The 23,036-nt window shown below is 40.6% G+C and overlaps 1 protein-coding gene across 1 annotated transcript; it reads right to left on the bottom strand.

Moving 5' to 3' along the window:
* Positions 1–466: 466 nt before the first annotated feature.
* Positions 467–21,575, bottom strand: ankrd28b (ankyrin repeat domain 28b). Its single transcript, XM_034102436.2, has 28 exons — positions 21,303–21,575; positions 17,891–17,974; positions 17,309–17,387; positions 16,538–16,608; positions 16,232–16,432; positions 14,744–14,831; positions 14,427–14,569; positions 14,018–14,230; positions 11,591–11,669; positions 11,348–11,462; positions 11,067–11,149; positions 10,883–10,946; positions 10,506–10,574; positions 10,256–10,396; positions 10,015–10,126; positions 9,877–9,903; positions 9,283–9,357; positions 8,989–9,190; positions 5,306–5,393; positions 5,102–5,219; positions 4,099–4,318; positions 3,716–3,803; positions 3,535–3,618; positions 3,261–3,406; positions 3,071–3,153; positions 2,822–2,904; positions 2,474–2,565; positions 467–2,093 (listed from the first exon to the last, which is right to left on the bottom strand). The coding sequence occupies exons 1-28, from the start codon at positions 21,327–21,329 to the stop codon at positions 1,810–1,812; spliced, it is 3,159 nt and encodes a 1,052-aa protein (XP_033958327.1). The 5' UTR covers positions 21,330–21,575; the 3' UTR covers positions 467–1,809.
* Positions 21,576–23,036: the final 1,461 nt, after the last annotated feature.

Here is a 23,036-nt window from a genome sequence, read left to right as displayed (position 1 = left end):
TATAGAGGGCTTTCCTAATTCAGTAAAGTAAACAAGATATTCACGGTTTCGACTTGTGGGCAGGGACCGTCCACAAAGTGCAACACCGACACGACATATATAAATATAAAATATTCCGTTTTACAGTGCAGCGCTACCAAAGTCACTTCACATCGTTAAAATACACAAATAGGTTTAGAAAAATATGCATTTGTTACATTTTAGTGAACTTTGTATAGATACTGTGCCTGGGAAATAAGCTATAGATAATTATTTGTCTCAGGTCTTTATTTACCGCAAACTTGATGACAAACTAAAATACTAAAAGCAAAAGGTGGTATTTATAACATTATGTATCCCTTAACAACATGGCAATGTTAGCTAAATCTGTGCTTTTCCTGCTGTGAAATCTAAACTGGTCTGTTAAACTGCTTTCAATGTGTCTTTTATTGAAAGGAATACAACACAATACTCAATGAAACTCATGCTCATTATTAAATAACTCATTTCTTTATTACTCATAAAATATACAGCAATCTCAGTACTGAAAGAATTCATCGGAGAGTTGAATTCACAGTTATAATTTCTATATACATGCTAGATTCATCCCTCTTCGAGAAAAAGCAAGGAAAAGAAGAAAAACACCTGTTCCTTTCTAAAGAAACTAGCAAATGTATTGTACATATTTCCAGTTAAAAGGATTTTTAAACGGGAAAACAGACATAAATGGGGAGATCTGAAACATGGTTGAATCGAGTGGTTTCTTTTTTTTTAAGTTAAAGCAAGCAAAACCTGTCAACAAACATTGACTAATATAAGAGCAAATTCATTCAAACAAGAAAATCAAACGCTGTCCTATCATTGGTTTTACAGTGTTTCTTCTCACAATGCTGAGCCTCAGATACCTCAGTACAGTGATTCTTCGAAATGTTTCATTACCTACCTAGTGCGCATCACTGTACTCTCACAGCTGCCTCAACAAACTCACCTTTTCTCAGTAACTAATGAAGGCACGAAATGAACACATAAATAGGAACTGAAATTACACAAATAATTTATTCTTGAAAGACTAAACCGCAATGGACAGGTCAATATACAAAGGTATGGTTGATCAACTTAAAAAGAACCTGGTGCACATATCAAATGTTTTTAAGGTCAGTAAATCAGACTTGTTTTCTTCCTAGAGGATAAGGAGTTTAAGACATGGACATGGCTATATTAAAATGTTGATCAAAAAGAAAAAAAAAAAAAATGATTTTCCACGCCTGTATGACTTACAGACTTGAAGGACAAGTGCATTCTGACGGATGTAGTGTGCAACTTGTGTCAATTTTCTCCATCGCATCAAGAAATCCCCAAAATGAAAACTGGCATCACCCCCCCCCCGCCGCCAACCAATAAACCCAAGATTTCACAATCTCATTTACACAGTCGAAACTTGGTTAAAATGCATCCATGTCTTTTGGTCCCTGTCAGTTTAGCTCTTGGAGAAGTGCTACCATTCCTCTTCAGCATGTTATTGCCGTACAAAAGTCGCTGTCCGCCCAACAAGTACGTACAGTTTTAGCACTCAAGAAGTCAGTTTTGGTAAAGCAGCGGTCACTGAGGTCCAGTATCAGCTGAAGGACACCTGGTGCTGCATGAGGTCGGGATGAGTGTGGGCCAGCCTGCTGCACCTCCTCCCTCTCTTGCTCTCTCGTTGGGTGGGGGGCTCTTAAGGCTCCTGTGGGGGCTTTTTCTTTCTACTTCTGCCCTCCCAAGCTGGCGGTGGGTGATTTTTTTTTAAGACACAGTGTGTGTGTTTATGCATTTATCGCTTCCTCCTGTCCCTCAGTACGTCTCTGAGTCCGAGTCATTGAGCTCTTCTTCCTTATAGGGGCCGTCTTGATGGCCGATGTTGTTGAAGCTGCAGTAGGAGCTGTGCTCGTCGCGCAGCGCGGGCAGACTGTCAAAGGTGATGCTCTTGGAGGGGCTGGTGGTGTAATGGTTAATGGCACTGAAAGGGAGGGTGGGGGCCGGGGCGCAGGGGGACACAGGCATCATGGTGGCCAGGATGAGGGCTAGGCAGTCTGCCACATCTTTGTTGGGGGCACAAGCCAAGGCGGGTGTGTAACCTGCGAAACAATGACAGTGTCACATACATTATCTAACAGGAAGACACAGTTTCTAGAATTGGTGTTACATCTGTTAAATTATTTATCGGGATTTCCCAATTTAAATTACGTAAAATCATGAATTTGAACATTTCTATGAGGCTGATCTTGAAAATCCGTATAATACCTGACTCAGTATGTTTTACTGCTTGTTATTACCCAAACTTGATAATAACATTTGTACATTTGTAAGGGCTTTTTTGCTCTAGGTAAGCAATCATTTCTGATCCTGTTGTGTCTATTAGTGTTTATGTTTAGGTGCAAGTTCCTGATGTAATGTGAAAAACCAGATATGAAAGGTGATGGCATCGATAAAGAGAAAAATAACATTGTGAATTTACCGTTTTCATCGACTGCAAGTACACTGGCTCCCTTTGCAAGAAGCTCTTGGACCACCACAGTTAAACCATTTCTTGCAGCCACGTGTAGAGGCCTAAAAAAAGAAAAAGGATTTAACAATTTAACAACACTTTTTCATTTGAACAACAAAGGTTATATACACAGGAAAACAGTTTACAAAAGTAAGTGCTTTAACTACCCATGTGCTGATAGGAAAGTCAATATTTTACGATTGGAATCTGCATTAATAATTTAAATGCCCACAGTAATATTACACTCACACCACCAGTGAAATCCAATGCTCAGATGCAGAAGAGACAAGACACTAAAGCAACACAAGTGATACGTACGTCTGTAAGGCGGCATTAGTAGCATTTATGAGGTTTCGGTCTGTAATCTTCTCCAATATCAACAAGGCACTGGTTTCATGTCCCTGTAGAAAACAGTAACATCATGGTAAATATAAACAACAAACCACATCGGATAATGGTGCTGTAAATAAAATGTTACAATGGTAATTCAACACTTGGGTGCAGAAACATGCAGCATATTTGCTGCTGGAGAATGTAGGAACAGTGCCACCATATGGCAATACGAACCTTACTGCAGGCGAGATGAAGTGCAGTGTTCTTCACAGCATCCTGCAGAGTGAGATCTGCTTTCGCACTGCTCACCAGCAGCTCTACAAGTGAAATATGGAAGCAAATTGAAGGTACACAATACAGCATTGATTTGTACACCTGACAGTTGATTTCCATTCAAGGCGTTAAGCTAGAGAAGCATTCATACCGACAGCGTTGGCCTGGTCATTTTCAGCCGCCATCATGAGCGGGGTCTTCCCTACAGCATCCACACTGTTGACCTGAGAGTTGTGGCTCAGCAGCAGCTGGAGACACTCCACATGGTCAGTGAAGGCTGCTGCATGTAGTGGGGTCCTGCAACAATAACATCAGAACAAGGGTACGTTTTTTTTATCAGAGCCATCCTATTTATGAGCTGAATTTTAAATAAAGTTAAACAAATGTTGAGTCAGTTGCACTTGTCTTTATATGAATGTATATACCTGTTTTTACTGTCTTTGGCATTGACAATGGCAGGGCCCAGAGTGTCTATCAGCATCTCAGCAGCCCCTTCGTTGTCATGGATTCTAAAGAAAGAGGAAAGGAGCACAATTACTTCATCCGTTGGAGGTTATGTCTTTGCATGCACCGATCAAAAAAGAAGAAGACGGCTCAAGAGCTTACACAGCGCAGTGGAGGGGGCTGAAAGAGCTGCCTTCAGCCTTGTGAAAAACCTCTTGCTCCAGCAAAACCTCCACACACGTATCGTGACCTGCACACAAGAAAACATTAACCACATCAGCCTTTATCACAAGGTGCTTACAATCAGGGCTCTCTTGAAACATTTGTCCTCATCAACATGTGTGAGAATTGAGCCTCGAGTGCAGTAAGACATTGCATGAAAAACGACATGAAGACCAAACATGAAAAATGTATGTTGTCATCGTCAAGTGCTTCTTTTGACCAATTTGTTTCTTTTTGAAAAAAGGCATATATTGCTAAATATACATATTCATAACTGTATTGAATGTTTTCCATGGAGGATTTCAAACCCCTCATCTCTGTACCATTGTAGCAGGCCCAGTGCAGTGGGGTGTAGCCTTGGTTGTCTGTTAAGACAGGGAGTGTTTCCACTGATTGGGCAGCATGCAGCAGGCCTCCCAGTACCCCAATGTGTCCACACGCCGCTGCCAGGTGGACCGGTGTGCGCCCTTTACAGTCTCGCACCAGGAAACTGGCGTTGTGCTGAAGCAAGGCCTCCACACTTTCTTCATGACCGGTCACCGCCTGTGGACAGAGAACAGTACGCCTTAGTGGGGTTACCGTTGACTCTTCATATCCTGTATGGTACTGCATTTCACATAGTTTGATTACATGTCATTTGCTTTTATCCAAAGCGACTTACATACGAGAGCTGACAACATGTTTAGATTTAATTTCTTGCAAAGACAAAAAGGCAGGCACAGTTTCAAACATATAAACAATCATAGGGAGAAAGAATGCTAAGTACAAAAACACAAAAAACGTCACCAAACTTAAAGGTCTCCTATTATACTATTTTTAGGCATACATTATAGGTCTCAGATATATAAAAATATATTAAAAACCTGTCTATGAAGTGTTTCTTTCTCTTGCGGGTTTACCACAAGGCGAGTACCTTTTTACATCCTGCTTCTTTACACATACTCTCTCCAGCACAGGTTAGCTCTGAGTGTTAGCGATGCTTGCAAACAAAGACCATATTAGGTCCAAAACACGTCGCGCATTATTTCTGATAGCAACGTTTCTGATAGGGCTGTGGGTGTATAGCCAGTCCACATTTCCAATATTACGTCACATCGGCAGCAAATCTGGATCAGCTCCGTTGTAGCCCCGTTTTGAGAGATTTGGGTACGGAGGAAAAGAGAGAGGGTTTTGTTTTCTGACACTTTGTGAGTTCCCTGACACACCGGGGACACGTATTTATGTATAAAAGACATCAAAAAGTGCATTTTGCATGATAGGAGACCTTTAAAATCATAGAAGCGTTTAAAACAAACTGTGTATGTAAGAATGGTAAGATGTTCTTACTCCTCTATGCAGGGCTGTCCTGCCCCACTTATCTTTGGCTTCTACTTTGGCTCCCTTGTTTAGTAGAGAATAGACACAATCTGTGTGTCCACTCAGCACTGACAGCATCAAGGGGGTTCTGAGAGAGAACAGAGAAAAAATGTCAGCAATTAGTTTCTAACACTGGTGGAAAAAACGAAGATCACAGACGAAACGTTCACTTACTGTCCATTCCCATCTTGAATATCTACTGCACTTTGAAGATCAGCATTTCCAATCAGCAAACGCAAACATTCTGAATGACCATTCGTAGCTGCGGGGAAAGACAGACACAGTCCATTAGTAAAGTCATAATAATGATGAACTTTATTTATAAAGGCAACTTTAAAAACAAAAGATTCAAGATTCAAAGGTTTTAATGTCACATGTCCAACGATGCAACATACTAAAATACAAAAATTCAAATAAAAAAAATTGTGCAAGAAGTCTATAGACAGAAACAGAAAGTAACATTTATGGGCTTTACAAATAAAAAAATCGACTGACGCTGACGTAATTGTCTTATCAGAAACATGGCTAAACAAGTCTATTTTGGCCTCTGACATTGCCTTAAATGGTTTTAATGTGTATCGTACTGACCGGCCTAATAAAGGTGGTGGCGTTGCCATTTATGTTAAGAATAAGTTCAGTGTATCCACATTAGTTTCCAAATCTATCAGTAAGCAATTTGAATTTTTAGCCATAAATATAGAAGTGGCAAAGGGTCAACAGGTTATGGTGGTGAGTTGTTACAGACCCCCCTCAGCTGTCAAAGACTCCTTGTCTTCACTAGCAAATCTTTTATCACAACTAGACTACAAGGAAATAGTGCTACTTGGAGATTTAAACTGGGACTGGTTAACTGCAGTGTCAGAGGATTTTAAAAACCTTTGTATCTCTTTAAATGTTACTCAGATTGTTGACAGTCCTACTCGCCCAAATATTAAGTCCCCTAATAAATCCTCCCTAATTGATCTAATTTTAACTAATGTTCCCCATAAATATTCATCTGTGGGAGTATTTGCAAATGATCTGAGCGATCACTGTGTTGTAGCCACAATTAGGGACACTAAGGTCCAAAAGGTTAAACCTCGTATTATCATCAAGAGAGACAAAAAACATTTTGTGGAGCAGGGTTTTGTGCATGATCTGTTTGATTTTGATTGGGGTAAAATCGATCTGTGTGCTGATGTAGAAACCGCATGGTCTTATTTTTATCTTGGTTTTATGGAGATCATTGATAGACATGCACCCCTGCGTACATTTAGAGTAAAGGGACGAGACAATCCTTGGTTTTCTGCTGAACTGTCCAGTCTCCTTCATGAGAGAAACAAGGCTTGGGCAAAGGCTAGGCTCAGGCTCAGAGGTAGAGTGGCTGCGTTTTAGGCAGCTAAGGAATAGCTTCACTTCAAATGTCAAAATGGCAAAGTCGAAGTACTATTTGTCAGTTACCACAGAAAACCTAAATAATCCTAGGAAATGTTGGAAAGCAATAAAATCGATATCCACCGGTGAGATCCGTAATGAGCTACCTCCGTGCCTTACCTGGCTCTATATCGGACAGGGCTACTATGCTAAATTGCTTTAATGAGCACTTTGTGTCCTGCGGTTCTATGTTTGATTCTGTGACTAACTCTGCTTCTGTGAACACCCCAATCCGTGACTCTGAACAATGTGGTCTGGAAAACCCTTTCAGTTTTACTCCTTTTACGGTCAATGTTGTTCATGAAGCCTTATCCAAGTTAGATCCTAGGAAACCGGCTGGCCCGGACAACTTAGAACCTTTCTTTTTAAAGATGGCTGCAGATTTTATTGCTCCACCTCTTACTTCTCTTTTTAACCTCTCCCTCAGCACAAATACAATTCCAAAAGTATGGAAGTCTGCTTATGTCTTGCCTTTACTGAAAGGAGGGGAGGCAACTATTTTAAATAACTATAGGCCAATCTCTAAATTGTCAGTTCTGGCAAAGGTGCTTGAACGCCTTGTGAGTTAACAGGTAAAGGAGTTTTTATGTATAAATGATATCCTGTCTAAGCATCAGTCAGGATTCAGAAAGAAACACAGCACCATCACTGCGACAATGAAAGTGGTAAATGACATTACTAGTATTTTAGATAATAAGCAGAGTTGTGCAGCTCTGTTTATTGACCTTTCCAAAGCGTTTGACACCGTTGATCATCGCATTTTAAAGCAGAGGCTAGCCAGTATTGGCATATCCAGCCTTCCAGTGGGGTGGTTTGTGAACTACCTCTCTGAAAGGTCCCAATGTGTTCATTTTGATGGACTGTCTTCTGAGTGGTTAAACATTTCTAATGGTGTACCACAAGGTTCTGTTTTAGGACCACTTTTATTCTCCATATATATTAACAGTTTAGGTGATAATGTGGATGAAGCTACTTTACATTTTTATGCGGATGATACTGTAATGTATTGTGCAGGTCCCTCCATTCAGGAGGCTGTTGTTAAATTACAGACTGTTTTTAACACTATTCAGACTCAGCTCTCTGAATTAAAGCTTCTTTTAAATGTGGATAAAACCAAGGTAATGCTCTTTTCAAAAGCAAAAAAGACACCAGAGCCTGTTTTTGATATTGTAACTACGCAAGGAACAAAACTTGAAGTTGTTGCCTGTTACAAATACCTTGGTATCTGGCTTGATGATTGTCTTACTTTTAAACTTCAGGTCACTAATCTGCTTAAAAAGCTGAGGGTTAGACTAGGTTTCTTCTACAGAAACAAGTCCTGTTTCTCATTTGAAGCCAGGAAAAGGCTAGTCACTGTGACCTTTTTACCTGTGCTGGACTATGGTGATTTGATATACCGTACTTTTCGGACTATAAGCCGCGACTTTCCCCCCCATTTTTTTGGTACAGCTAACGGCCACCAGGGAACCTCCTAAATCTATGGATTTTACAGGTAAAATTAACCACCTTTAACACTATGGGCTCTATGACCGGTCCGCGCCCCCCACCTTTAAGCGGCGGGCTCCAGCAGGAAAAGCTGGAGGCCGGAAAAGAGTGAGACAGGTAGCGCGCCAAAATAAAAGTGGAACCGAGAGACAGAGAGAGCAAGACAGACGGACAGACAGACGGCTTATATGCAGGTGCGCTTTATAGTCCGAAAAGTACGGTATATGAATGCACCTGCCCATTGCCTGGAAAAGTTAGATGCTGCGTATCACAGTGCTCTGAGATTTGTTACTAACTGTAAAGCACTTACTCATCACTGTACCCTGTATGCTAAGGCAGGTCTGCCTTCACTAACTGTACGGAGGCTCAGTCATTGGTACATGTTCATTTATAAAGCCATGTTGGGTAAACTACCTTTTTATATCTGCTCTCTGATCTCTCGACGAATTGAAAGTACGTTTTGCCTGAGATCTCATGATGTTGTTTTATTAAATGTGCCAAGTGCTAGGACTGTCTTAGGGAAGAAAGCTTTTAGATGTGCAGCTCCACTAAATTGGAACAGTCTGCAAACCTGTTTAAAACTGAGCACTTTGGTTCCCCTGCATCATTTTAAAACTCGGCTGGGTGACATGCTGTTTGATACTCATGGTACCTGTCACTGTAAATAGAGTTTTGTAAACTGTACCCTGTACATTATGTTGTCATCCTTATTGTTGTTCTGTTGTTTTTATGTTACATGTGTAACTAATGTCCTGCAGGTCACCCTTGAAAAAGAGATCTTTTGATCTCAAGGGGCTTTCACCTGGTTAAATAAAGGCTACAAAACAAAACAAAAAAACAAATGAACAAAACACATTACTGCAGCAAATAAGAGTGAATAATTACCCTATGTATTATTTTATACTGCATATCTGAAAGTTGTTAACAAACTCATTCAGTCAGCCACTCCTAGTCCTTACCTGCTGCGTGGATGGGGGTTCGCTTCAAGGTGAAGTCTTTGACCAGGATGGAGGCTCCCTGGTTGATGAGGACGTCCACGCACTCCACATGGCCCTTGAAGGCAGCCAGGTCTAGGGGGGTGCGCCCTTGGCTGTTTCTCACATCCAGATCCAGCAGAGACTGCACAAGAACCTCCATGGCATGGTGGTGACCGTGGTATGCCTAAAAGACGAATTCGCCGTAAACAAGTTAACATAAATAATATGAGATTAAGGATAAAGCCATAATAAGGACAATAAGGAGGATCCACTCACAGCAAGGTGCAGAGGGCTGATTGGTGCTCTGACATCGGAGTCATTCAAGATGTCTGTCCCTGAGGTTTCCATTAGCTGAACAAACCAGGTACACAAGTTAGAACAACCTCCACATATAATCATCTAGCTGTAAAAATAATGGTACTATAGATATGCATGGCACTTTGGCCTGTTCTGAAGGAGAACGTAAGATAATACATCTGCACACTACACTGATAGCTCCAAGCAAAATCTATATTTCTATCTAACAGAGATCTTCGTCAGACAGTGAGTTACTCACTGCTACATGAGCAGTTTGAGTTTCTCCTTCCTTTAATATCCATGAACAATTTATGTTCTGTATATCTGTACATTATATACCATCAAATGTATATACAGTATGCTACTGTAGTATTTTGGACATTTTCTAATATAATATTTTCTATTGTTTATATTTCATATATTTTTCATTTTCAGTTTAATTGTTATCTATCTATCTATACATCCATCCATCCATCCATCCATCCATCCATCTATCTATCTATCTATCTATCTATCTTACATAACCATCACAAAGCAGAACAGAATACATACAACTATACAAATGTAACTCACCACATCTAGAGGTGTTTCACTTGCAATCTGTGACAAAGAGAGATACAAGGAGCAAAGCATTAAACATTATTACAATATAGCAACACAGAATTAGGTGCTGGTTGTTATGCATGGTGCTCTCTGGAGGGAAGTTCTCACCAGCTCCAGACAGAGGCGGTGTCCATATGCCGAGGCGTAGTGCACAGCATTGTAGCCCTGATTGTCCCGGATCCCTGGATTTGCATCATTTCGCAGTAAATACTCCAGGCACCTGCAGACACAACAGAGAGGCTGTAGTCAAGGAAGCAACATCCTCTTTCAAGTCTTCAACTGTTACTCGGCAGCTAAAAAAAAAACATAAACTTGACCCGCCTCCCACACAGACACCCGTATTACTTACTTTCCATCTGTGTCAGAGGCAGCGGCGTAGTGCAGAGGAGAGCACCCCCGCTCGTCTAGGTCATTGACGCTGGCCCCAGAGCCCACCAGAGCAAACAGGCACTGGTAGTTACAGTTGGCAGCAGCGTAGTGCAGAGGGGTCCTGGAAAAGCAAACAAAGCTCAGTTCCCTCTTCAAATTTGACCGAGGAACGATGAGCGTTCAAACTCTTTGTGCAAAACTATAATAATAATAATAATAATACTACAAACCTGCCAAAGCTGTCCTTTCTGTTGAAGTCTGCCCCCGTGTTGAGGAGAAGATTGAGACATTCCAGGTTTCTGAGGGGTGAGAGAGGTTCACAAGGTGATGAGATGATAGATATAATCATGATTTTGTTACAGAAGAAGAAGAAGAAGAAGAAGAAGAAGAAGAAGAAGAAGAAGAAGAAGAAGAAGAAGAAGAAGAAGAAGAAGAAGAAGAAGAAGAAGAAGAAGAAGAAGAAGAAGAAGAAGAAGAAGAAGAAGAAGAAGAAGAAGAAGAAGAACCAAGTCATGTAACTACATCTTAACAATGGACCAAGTCATGGAACTACATCTTAACACTTACATGTAATATTAAAAACAATATTCATTTGTCTTGTACTCACCCCCCAGCAGCAGCAGCATGTAAACAGGTCCTTCCAAAGTCATCAGGAGTATCAATATCAAACCCTGCAGAAGAGTAAAAGCATTATAAAAGAAAGATTCGGCATATGAGGTTGAACGGTACAGATGTTGCACAGTTTAAGAACCTTGCGTCATTTGTCACTGAATGCATAAAGTGTTGCTCACCTGAAGACAGCAGCTTCCGGCAGCAGTCAGAGAATCCACTGAGAGCGGCCAGGTGCAGAGGGAACATACCGTGAACCCCTCGCCTGAAAAAGACACCCATGTTAATTTGTTAAGCATCAATTGAAAAATCAATGCTGCTGAAGTAAGAGCAGGAAAGCGCCTATTAATAGTACAGAATAATCTATACAAGTTGCACAACAGACATTACATCTATGCTTTGGAAAGATGCACCACTGTAGGATGTGTGAAGTTGCTGATAAAGGGCAGACAGGCTCACTTACTTAGCAGTGTCAGCTCTGTTGGTGATAAGGGTGTTGATGAGGAGCTCGTGCCCGTATCGAGCTGCAATGTGCAGTGGTGTGTTTCCTTTCTTATCTTCACAGTCAATCTCAGCACCTTCAGAAATAAAAGAGAGGAAAGTAAGCACACAGCCGGAGTTTCGCTGGGAGGCAGGTTGGGCCTTCAGTCCAGCGTGAGAAATAAAGCCAGCGAGGCAGATCTTTCTTTTTTTTTGTAGAGCTTACCATTCTCAATGATTGCTTGAGACCTAGAAAACCTCCCGTGGATGGCTGTCATGTGGAGGGGGGTCTTACCATCTTTGCTCTGGAGAGAAATACAAATATGTCAATATCACAACATAATAATAATACACTTTATTTATATAGCACCTTTCATGCTTGTCGCAGCCCAAAGTGCTTTATGACAGAAAATGACAATAACAAGTGAGGAACATAATTAAAAGGTATAACAAAAACAGAAAGATTTATATCACTAAACCATAAAACATGAACAGTGATACTACTAAAACATTACAATTGCCGCAAATTATAAGCCAATTAAAAAGATAGGTCCTTAATTTACTTTTCTAAATGTGCTATTCCCCTACAAAACATAGGATTTAACAAGTATTGGAAGTAAAAAAAACACTCAAATGATGGCCTTTAAAAAAAAAAAAAGGCAAAGTAAAATAGCAATAACACTAACACAAACACTTGGTTTCAAACACAAGCAACAAGTGGGGCTAGGCAACTCAACTCTTAACCACACATTCTCAGGTTTTGTGTTTACTGTTACAAGTAACATTGGTAACATCATTGCAACTACTGATCTGTATATGGGAGAGGAGTGCCTGTTATTAAGTATCAGCATTCCCAGAGGCCTGTACGACGAAGCTGGATATTCGCTTAGCGAGCTAACTTCAGGGAAAACTCTGGCTTTCCGGTCCTACGACGCTGGTTCACTTTTTAGCGGGCTAGATCTCCATGGTAACTTATGCTGGGCGGCTAACCTGGGGCCTATACTACGAATCAGGATTTTCGTTTAGCAAGCTAACTTCAGGGATTTCCGGTCCTACGAAGCTGGTTCACTTTTTAGCGGGCTAGATAACTTATGCTGAGCGGCTAGCCTGCTCCGGAGCAGGATAGGTTCCAGGATAAGAGATCAACTCAGTGAAAGCACCACCTGCTGACCAATCAGAGCTCAGTGTGCGGAGGAAATACAATTTAAACTGTCGTTACAGGAAAGACGGCCGGCCAAAATCACCGACTGTGTGAACTTGAAAATGAATAGAATATCACCTTCCATCTTGAGAGCAATCTGACTATTATAACTATTATGTTAAGAAAGCTTAATTAAATATCTGCCACAACATAAGTAACCGGATCAAAGTAACATTACGTTGCCTACAGTCCGCGGCACTGAGTGCAGACGTCGATGTGTCCCATTATCATTCATATCACATCATAATGTATCATATATCTCCTTATCTGAGTCAGCTGAGCCGTATCTGGCTGTGCACTCACAGTGTCACATACTGTATGCAGAAGTATTATTTTAAGCAACACATTAAGTTGACGAAACACTCGAGTCAAATGTAATTAAAGCCTGATCCAGTCTTAGACGGAGCATATCATAAACCTGTTAATGTACGCATTCAAACACTTTTTCTGTTACCAGCTGTATTCACCTTGCAGGTGCAGCTATGTGGCTTTGATCCTGGATAAAGTGTTTAAGTCATTGATGTTTAAAGTTTAACTTCTTCATATTTTACTAATATTATAGTGACTTTTCATTCAGGAAGTATGACGCTGCGCTGTCAGTACGCTTCTCCATGTTTGTGATTGGTCGAATGCTCCAGATACCACCCATTTTATGTGAATGCGCACCTAACTAAATAGGACACGGCTGGCTTGAGCAATCGAGTTGATAGCCAGCGTCGTAGGACAGTCTAGCGAGAGCGGGTTTGTTTTGGATTAAGTCAACCGGACACACAAACACAAACACAATGCGATATCCTTTTCAATTTCAAAGAACACAAATTGGGTTGTATACATTAACAAATAACTATAAAACAACAATACTGTAGAATAACAAAATGAATGCCATGAATACACCGAAATACACGTGTTGAAGTGGTTCGCTGCTGATTAAGTGGTTCGCCGCTGGGGTAGGTAAACCGAGCCTTCGCAGCTGCTGGCCCCAGGCTCTGGAACACTCTGCCCCTCCATGTGAGGTCGGCCCAGTCCCTAGGGGTTTTTAAATCGACACTTAAGACTCACTTCTTCTCTCTGGCCTTCTAGTCAGAGCGGAGCACGACTCCTGACATTTCCTGTGATTTTTATTTATTTTTGCTGTTGTGATTTATTGTCTTCTGTTTGCTATATGCATGTACAGCACTTTGGCTCGACCAAAACTCGTTTTAAAAATGTGCTATATAAATAAAACTTGATTTGATAACTAGATAGGGCAAAGCTGGCTTGAGTTAACGAGTTGATAACCAGCGTCGTAGGACAGTTTAGCGAGAGCGCGTTTGTTTTGGATTAGGTAAACCGGGTAACTTAAACATATCCAGGTTAGGTTTAACCGGCTTCGTAGTACAGGCCTCAGGTCACATCTTCTTTAAAGGTATGAGTGCTGAAATATCAAGAGGAAAAACTGTGTTTTTGTTTTACCTTGATGTTGACATCAGCCCCATTACACACTAGGAGCTCCAGACAGAGCGCCCCGTGGCGTGAAGCGGCGGTGAAATGAAGCGGTGTGAAGCCCTTTTCGTTCACGTGGTTGACGTTAGCGCCGCACTCAATGAGCTCGTTCACCACCACATCCTGCCCGTTGTAGCAGGCCACGTGCAGGGGCGTGTTGCCATAAGCATTGGGCTCATTGATCTAGACGCAAAGATAAGACAGAGTTATCATGACATCCCTGTTTCTCACCAACACACAGTTTGTACACAGAATATTCAAATCCTAGTCATTATCTAAGACAGTGCACAGTGCCAGGTTATGTTATTACATGAATTCTCTCCCGATCAGATCTATCAGTGTCTGCAGAGTATAGAACAAGCTGGTGGGTGGAACTTACATCCACCCCCAAGTCCAGGAGGTATTTAACAACGCTGATCATTCCACTGGAGGCTGCTGCATGTAGAGGGGTGTAGGATTTCTTATCTTTGCAGGCCACCTCGGCTCCATGAGATGACAGCAGCTTTACCACCTCTATGTGTCCTGAGGATAAAGAGAGCATGATTTCATACCATGAATATGCTGTCAAGATATTACTCATTCATTTGTGTTCATTTAAAAAACCTTTTAATAATTCTTGACTTGTATTGACCACAAGATGAGGTGAACTCGTCACATTACATAGAGATGTAATAATGCCAGTGGATGATTTATTACCCATGTATGCTGCCCAGTGGATTGCACGGCGGTCCCTCTTGTCAAAGGCATTGATGTTTGCTCCTCTCGAGAGCAGGAGCCTCACCATCTAAAAGCAGGAACAGAGAAGGGAAAAAAAGCAGTCAGGGAAAATGTCAAGAGAAGTTACAACCTGACCACTTCTTATTCAGCTGCCTTTCAGTTAGTGCACCACCACACAACCATGGTGTACACATTGTGCGTAATGCCTTAATACTCTGCTCTACACCACAAACATGCCTAAAGTTTACTTTGATTTAAACTAATCTCAGGAGTTTCCACAAGGCTATAAAGCGTTGTTTAAATTGCTGAGCAAACAGAGGTTGAAAGACCTGAGGAAGTCAGTAGGGATGAAACTGATAACTTACGCAGTGTACCTATGTCGAACACCACACATAGGCTTTAATCAATGTACATGAACTATAACTTATATGCATTTGATTTGCATACACAGCAACACTTAGACATGACCTCTCTATTTCTAAGATACATAATTTGCACAAGATTATATTACTGCAATCATTTGCATGTAGGCACGTGATTGGACAAGCACCGACTCTGCATGCCGAGTCCTTGAACGTGACCAAAAGTCATGACTGACAGACCACTATGTCAGTATGCATCGATTAGTGAAAGAAGATTATGGTGTAAACATGCTTTATTTTCACAACAAACTATGACTGGTTCATTTATAACCAGCTCAATGGTTTGAGGAGCTGTGGCTTCTCCCTCTTCAGACTTTATCATGGTGTTTGAAATTGTGCATGACTCCCAAATATGAAGGCTGATCACCATCACCTCTCACTCTCCATACAACAAAAGCTCAGTTTAGTTATTTGTTTCAAATTAAAAGTAGGAATAGGCCACAGCGTATGCCAAATGCCATGGGTACAAATACAAACAACCAACTCTGAAAGCAAGAGGAACAACCTACTACACGTTTGTCAACCTGTTGTGTAATTTCTCAAATAAATACAAATAATTTGTTGTGGTTATGACAGCTATGGCTACTGACATAGCTGCTAACTGTAGGTAGCCAACAGAGCTAAATGTGGATGTTGATTGGTTTACTTCCCACTTTTTAAATGGACAAAAATGCAGCCATTGTTCATTTGTTTGGTATTGCAATACCCATTGTGTTTACACATTTATGAGGCAAGCACTTCCTGTCAGTAAGAGACGAAGATCAGGAGCTTATAATAACAGCCAGGCAAACTCACCTCCTATCAAGCCTGCTGTGTCAATATGAACAGCACTTAAGTGCTTATGCTTTTATAACAAAACAAAGACAAATCAGAAAATGCAGCCAAATAGTCAACACAGACCCTTTAAAGTTACATGTCCTGTTTTGTATAGCAAGTGGTATATAAATGTGCTTCCATTTCCATCCATTAAGGTACAACGAAATCAATACTAAAGCCTGTCAGAAAAGCTCACAGCTGAATCAAACAATATGTAGGCTTAATTTACCTCCAGATGCCCGCTGAAGGCTGCATGGTGCAGCGCACTCCGGCCGGCTCTATCGGACACATTCACATTGCTGAGCAGTGGGACGAGGGCTTCGGCGCAGCGGACAGCTTTGTTTGCTGCGGCGATGTGAAGCGGCGTTTGCCAATTCTTGTCTCGGGCGTTTACGTCTGCAGAGTGTTTCAGCAAGACCTGAACAGCCTCCTGCAAGAAGTCATCACATGTAGGTTAAGGTTCCACACGGTTTAGAATTTAAAAATGTTGCGCGACATTTGTGTGTTTTGCATACTCGGAGGAACATTCACATACCTCACTGCAGGAGGCCACGGCCCGGTGCAGAGGAGTGAGCCACTTGTTATCTTTGGCATTTACTCTGGCACCTACAAGTCAGATGACACAGGCTGTTAGACTGTTTAAGGTCATACAGTTACATGCCATCCAGTGCAACATTTCAACAGAATGCCTAAAGCCTTATTGATTTTTATGAAGGGCAGTTTCCTAATATCTCTGTTGGCAAAAACCTTAGCTAAAGAGCAGACTGCAAAGTGTTTAGGTAGAATGCAGATGCACCATCTGGCTACATAAGCCTTTGAAACATATCCTTATGCTCTACGAAAAGCTAACATCAGCATATTTTACCACTCCCTTCAATACCCAGAATAGAGAAATCAGTATGTTAAGCCTATGTACGGCAATGAGATGAAAGGGGATGATAACTTGGCCAAAAGGGATTTACAAGGGTTTAAACTTCAGGAAGAAATATACTTCTCACATTGGTATAATTATTTTAGCCAGAAATCTGTCCTTTTAATAAACAAATCAACAGCTATGCCATTTCCTAGATAATCCCTACTGATACCTGATGAGCACTTATCATTTCTATATTGTAACATTAAACCTATATTTGGTTTTGAACTATTCTGCTTTCAGATACAATGCAGGCAATCTGACATCAATGTCGAGAATAAAATGTTCCGATTTCTGAAAGCTCAATTCTAAATGCTCCACACTATAACAATGACAGAAATCCATATGTTGGTATTTCATTTCAGTACATGAATCCTCTTTTGAAAAACATACCTGAAAGAATCAGCAGCTCTATAATCTCTGCATCTCCGAGGTAAGCAGCAGCGTGCAACGGAGTTCGCTTCTCATTGTCCTGTAATAAATTAACACAAAGACGTTTACTGGAAATAAATAGAAACCAGTCTAAATGTGTACCTCTACTTCACTCTATAAATGTTAATTTGGTTGTGATCTGTCTTGCATTACAATTCTTAAACTACATATACAATTCTAGAAATGAGATATAACTGTTCACATGTTGACAGAACCACAGTTAAACACAAATTCATTAACTCTAAAGCCTTGCCGTGAAACCTCCTCCAGTACAAACCTGCTTTATTTGGAAACAAACACCCAGCTAAAGCAAGAATGGAGAGGAAGTGCAATGAAATAAGCTTAGTCAGATCATGCAGTAATAATTGTAAAAACAAACCTAATTGCTTTTTTTTGTAGTAAAAAGGACTAACTGATAGAGTTCTATGAGGGCATTCAAAGACAATTATAAATTGCAACTTTTAAGTTCTGTGTTGTAGGGGAGTTTTTAAAATCAGAAAAGTGTAATCAAATGCAGAAATGAGCGTGAGTTAATGAGATTACCTGAGCATTCACATCCTCTTTCTTGAATATCAGTGAGCGTACTTCATCTGGGTCCACATTGAAAATAGCTTTCAGCAAAGCAGGCTGTAAAAGAAAAAGAGACTGTGTTAAAATCAACTTATTCTCAAGACTTTTATGTCAGACATGCAACACTTTCAGTAAAACTTAATGCAAGCCTTTAAGGGAAAACCGTGTTTCTCTGACTAGAAATGCCGACAGAATAGGTCAAACTTGAGAAAACAATAACCATTCAGAATTTAACCCTTAGAGAGACTGCAGGATCCTCGTCCTTAAGCACCACAATACAAACAAAGCTCATTTGCTCAGAGTATACACAATCATGTTCAAGAGGCCATCGAAAACAAGTTAGGTTCATGTCAGGTATGTACAGGCATTCAAATGTACATTTAACAAAACGATGACTCACTCCACAAACAGAGGATGATGGCGGCAGACTGTCAGGATTGATAGGACAAATGCTGAGCAGCCACTTTCTAATTCTGTTCGGTGTTTACAGTCTGCTGGCAAGCAAAACCAAATCCATCCCATGGCAGAGAGAAATATCCCTTTACTTGATTGAACACAAGTCCAGCATTGTGCTGCACATAACTGATGTGCTGATCAGTTCACTTTTTGTGAAGACAGAAACATGACTTTCTACATCTTTAACGGAAACAGAGTTCAATAGGAAAAACCCACCCAGCTCTGAAAACGGTTTCAAAAGTTAAACACATTTTCATATCCATGTCTCAAAAACACATTTAAGATATGTAACTGAAAGACTTTTTATGATTTATTGCAGTAATTACCCATGTACAGATAGCTGAAGTTATATATTTTGACACTGTCGCAGCATTTTGCCAACATTTCCTGTTGAACAAGCTCACCTAGACTACGTGTCGCTGAATAGTGAGTTCAAACTGACAACCGAATGCTCCAAAACCCAGATATCCACAACAACGGTCAGCATTATGCCAACTTTTTTAAAATTTTTATAAACCAGTGTAACATCTGTGAGTTGTCAAATTGATTTGGAAACACTGAAGGGATCAATGCCTGTATCAACCGTTTGAAAATGTGCTAATGTACAACCATAAGTCATGTTAATCACACTCCTGTCTGATCCACCATAACACCAGCAGACAGTCTTAGCATTACCAGAAGTCAAGACTTGTATATGACGACAATATTTTTCATACAATAATTTCCTTGTGCTGGATTTGCTTCTGCGTACAGTCAGAATGATGTAACACGCAGAGTCCATTCGTTCATTAAGATTTCATCCCTCATTTAAGGCACGGGGCTGCTAGATAATTAGCTAAAGTGCAGCCATGTGGCTTATAGGACTTACTGTACAAAAGACCTCTAGTTCATCTGGTATTATTTGAGCTAAATAATATTTGAGTTAAACCTTATCAAATAGAACTAGCTGTCTCTGGACACAACTAGTCTTTCTAGTTGTGTCTAGAAAGACTAGTACTGCTTCCTTATATGTCTCAATGACTCACAATCACATTCATATCCTGTATCTTTTTTCTAAGCTATGTGAATGTCGAGCATAAAACCAAGTAGTCACCTTCGACAGACAGAACACAATTGAACCTTATGCAATACACTTTTCTACAGCAAGACAAATGCAACACTTAATATTTACTGTGAACACGTTGGATAGTTCCAGGTATAGGTGTTGGCATGGGTAGAAAAAACATCTCTGAAGTATATGAAAAGCAACAGGATAAGATAGTAAATCTGTTTGAGCCGAATAAAGCATTTGAGCAGTTGAACTCATGCTCATTAAGTATTTAGAATAAGCAAGACAAAGCTTAGCATTACCGTCTAGGGACCAAGAAGTGTTGAGTCCTTTTTAATAACACAAAACAATCCTCTCATTCACTTGTTATAATGCCCATGAATATCTGCACGGTGTTATAGCGCAGTAGAGCTTAGAATTACGAGGATACATTCAGGGTAACAAACAGGCACTTGTTTCTTCTTGAAAATGCCTGTATATCCCCCACAGTGAAAGGGAAGGACAAATGTGCATTTTGTCTTTTTCAGTTCTTGAGTCCAGCCCGATTGGTGTAAGAGATTTTCGATGCTTCTCTGGCTGCAGATTGTGCAGCTCCTCTCCTCACACAAGCCAGCCTAGTTAATACCATCACCATGGAGACAGCTCTTTGGCAACTCCACCAGCTCACATGAGTCCAGGTACACGATCATACACACACACACACACACACACACACACACACACACACACACACACACACACACACACACACACACACACACACACACACACACACACACACACACACACACACACACACACACACACACACACACACACACATACACACACACACACACACACACACACACACACACACACACACACACACACACACACACACACACACACACACACACACAGCCCTTAAAAGGTAAGGGAATGCTATTCTTGTTTTCACAAGTAGGTGGCAAGTGTTTAATATAGTTAGAGGAAGCATGTACGGTCACATTGCCAGTGACTTTGTACATTCAATACAACCATTACACAGCAGTTAACCTGCAGGTATACCATTCATACATTACATTTGAGTAAAAAAACTCAAACAAATCACAAATACTTTCAAAACGATTCGAATATTAGCAGGGAGCTAAAGATGTGATCAAGGACATAACTTATGTAATTGATGTAAACCAGCTTTATAAATTAAACCATCACTAAACTGAGCAGGACACAACGCCTCGCACGGATCGCTACACCACACAGCAAAGTGGTGGTATTCAAAGAAAATTGGTGCATAAAAGCTTCATCATTATTTAAGTGTTCAACCCATCTAATAGCTATCATAAAGCCACCCCAGCTGAGGTACAACACATGGATGTCACCAACGGCCAGTTGTCACAGTAACGTTACAATCAACAGATAGCGTTGGTTGTTATTGTACTCATCTCACACTACAGTAGTGGCTATTATTACTAGAGCTTGAAAGCGAAATCTCAAAGGCTATTGTTGAATTGTTTAGTCACAGCATGCTAACAAGTCACTTCCCAGCTAAGTAGCATATCACGCAGGCTCTGGCTAAATACTGAGATAAAAACAGTATCATTAGCTTCAGCTCAACAACCATTTGAGCATGTGTTTCAATGATGTCTCTTGTTATCGCCCAACACTCCAAATGTGATTCACTTAGCACCACTGCACCTAACTTTAACCTCAGAAGGGATCATTTATCACCGAGGCTCACATGAAATGTTTAAGGAAATGCTTCTGTTAGCCTTAAGCCGGTGGACAAACTAGATTTACATTCTGCTGGCGAATGTTGAAATCGGCGGCAGCTAGCTAACATTAGCCAGCCAATAGTGGCTCAAACTTGGGTCAGCTTTTGACACAACGATCACTTACCTGGTCTCGAATTTTGAGAACCACCATATTTCTGGGATTTTAATTGTTCTCATGCAGACTCATAAAGGGATATTTGTCTCCTTGCGAATTGCAGTGTCTGATCTTGGTAGCTCTCCCGCTGGTCTGCTGGAGGCCTAGCGTGACGCTAGCTTAGCTCTCTTGCTAGCTTCCTAACCTGATGGCATGAAAGCACAGGAGTAGCGGAAACTCCATAGCGTTGCCCCCACCGTACTACACCTCCCAACAAGATGCGAAACGATTGGTCAGACGCGCTGTGCCTGCTAGTAAGGCAGGTGGTGGTTGGTTGTTTCTAACATCGCTCTGTGACAGACGCACTGTGTTAAATATTACAATAACTGTCCACGCTCATGTCAAAAATAAATGATGATACTTTTTAACGAACGAGTAAAACAATTTAACATGCAATGCAAATAATTTACATGGTGGTACAACCATACTGCTCTCTTTTGAATGCATATATCGAGCTGTTCTGCCCAGTTTGGTCGACCTTTTAGTAACAGCTTTATTCTATTTAGCCTACACACAGTGACTCAGGTCGAAGTTGCACAAGAAGCGATAACCATGCAACCATATGCATCAGCAGTAAATCATCTCTAATGGAGCCAGTGGGAGTAACGAGTTATTATAACAACATTATTCTCTCAGGAAGAGAAGTTTCTCTGGATAGATGACTCACTCTTCTCCTAACCTAAGGTATGCCATGCAGACACAACAAACATGCTATATAATACGCTGCATATAAACCATGGAAATCCGAAATTGTGTATCACTAGCTAATATTCTTCTGGCCTTTTGGTAACGGATTCTTTAAGGAGCGTTCCTAAATAGTCTAAACTGGTATTTACAACAGTTGTTTGCCAGTCATGTTAAAAACCACGGAAGCCAATTTATATGCAGTTTGAGCTGACAGGAAGAATTTTTTTTACAAAACAATTGCTTGCAAGCTGTTTGGAGGAAAACAGTGTATGAACAACTCATACTGCAACTTTTGATGAACTTTTCCTATCTGCTGTCTTAAATCTTATAGCCTACATATCATTTGGCATTGTTGTTATACAGTATGATTCAATATAGTGTAACTGAAATCGAGTTTTGCACAGCTCATGTTGGTTGGTTTTAAATCCCCAGTATGTTTCCGTTCCTAACCGCAAAGTGTGGAGGAATATGGCCCTCTAGTGACATAACCTTTAACTACAACCAGAAGTTTAACCAGCTGAACGACACCAAATTGGATAAAGGGTTAAATGACAAGAAATATGTAAACTCTTGTGAAATCAAAGCCCTAGTTATTGCTTATATAATATGCATTTAATTGACACAGTGTGAATTTGAGAGTACTGTTGAATGGTTGCAACCATTTGTAATATGGTGCACAATTTGATAATTTGCAGTAAAACAATATATAGACCAAATCTTAGTGTTAGTGATTTCAGATCTAGACCAAAACTCAAAACATATTTCTGTTTTCATAAAACGTTGAGAAAGAGAAGTGCATGCATTAATAATCATACAATAAGAGTGTCTGTTGAATTGCTCATGGAATGTTACAGTCACAACAGCTGATGATATAATGGGACAGTAATTTCCTCTGTTTGGTGAAAATACCACAGACAGGACTGGCAGGGATGACATGGATGAGTGCCAAAATTCTTGGACACAAAACTGTCTGTTTAAAGAGTTCTCGGTGACTGGGCGGTTCTGTTACACACACAA

Source organism: Pseudochaenichthys georgianus, chromosome 16, assembly GCF_902827115.2.
Source record: "Pseudochaenichthys georgianus chromosome 16, fPseGeo1.2, whole genome shotgun sequence".
NCBI classification, from domain to species: Eukaryota; Metazoa; Chordata; class Actinopteri; order Perciformes; family Channichthyidae; genus Pseudochaenichthys; species Pseudochaenichthys georgianus.
The sequence above is the reverse complement of the archived record's forward strand: the minus strand, read 5'-3'. Positions and strand labels throughout refer to the sequence as shown.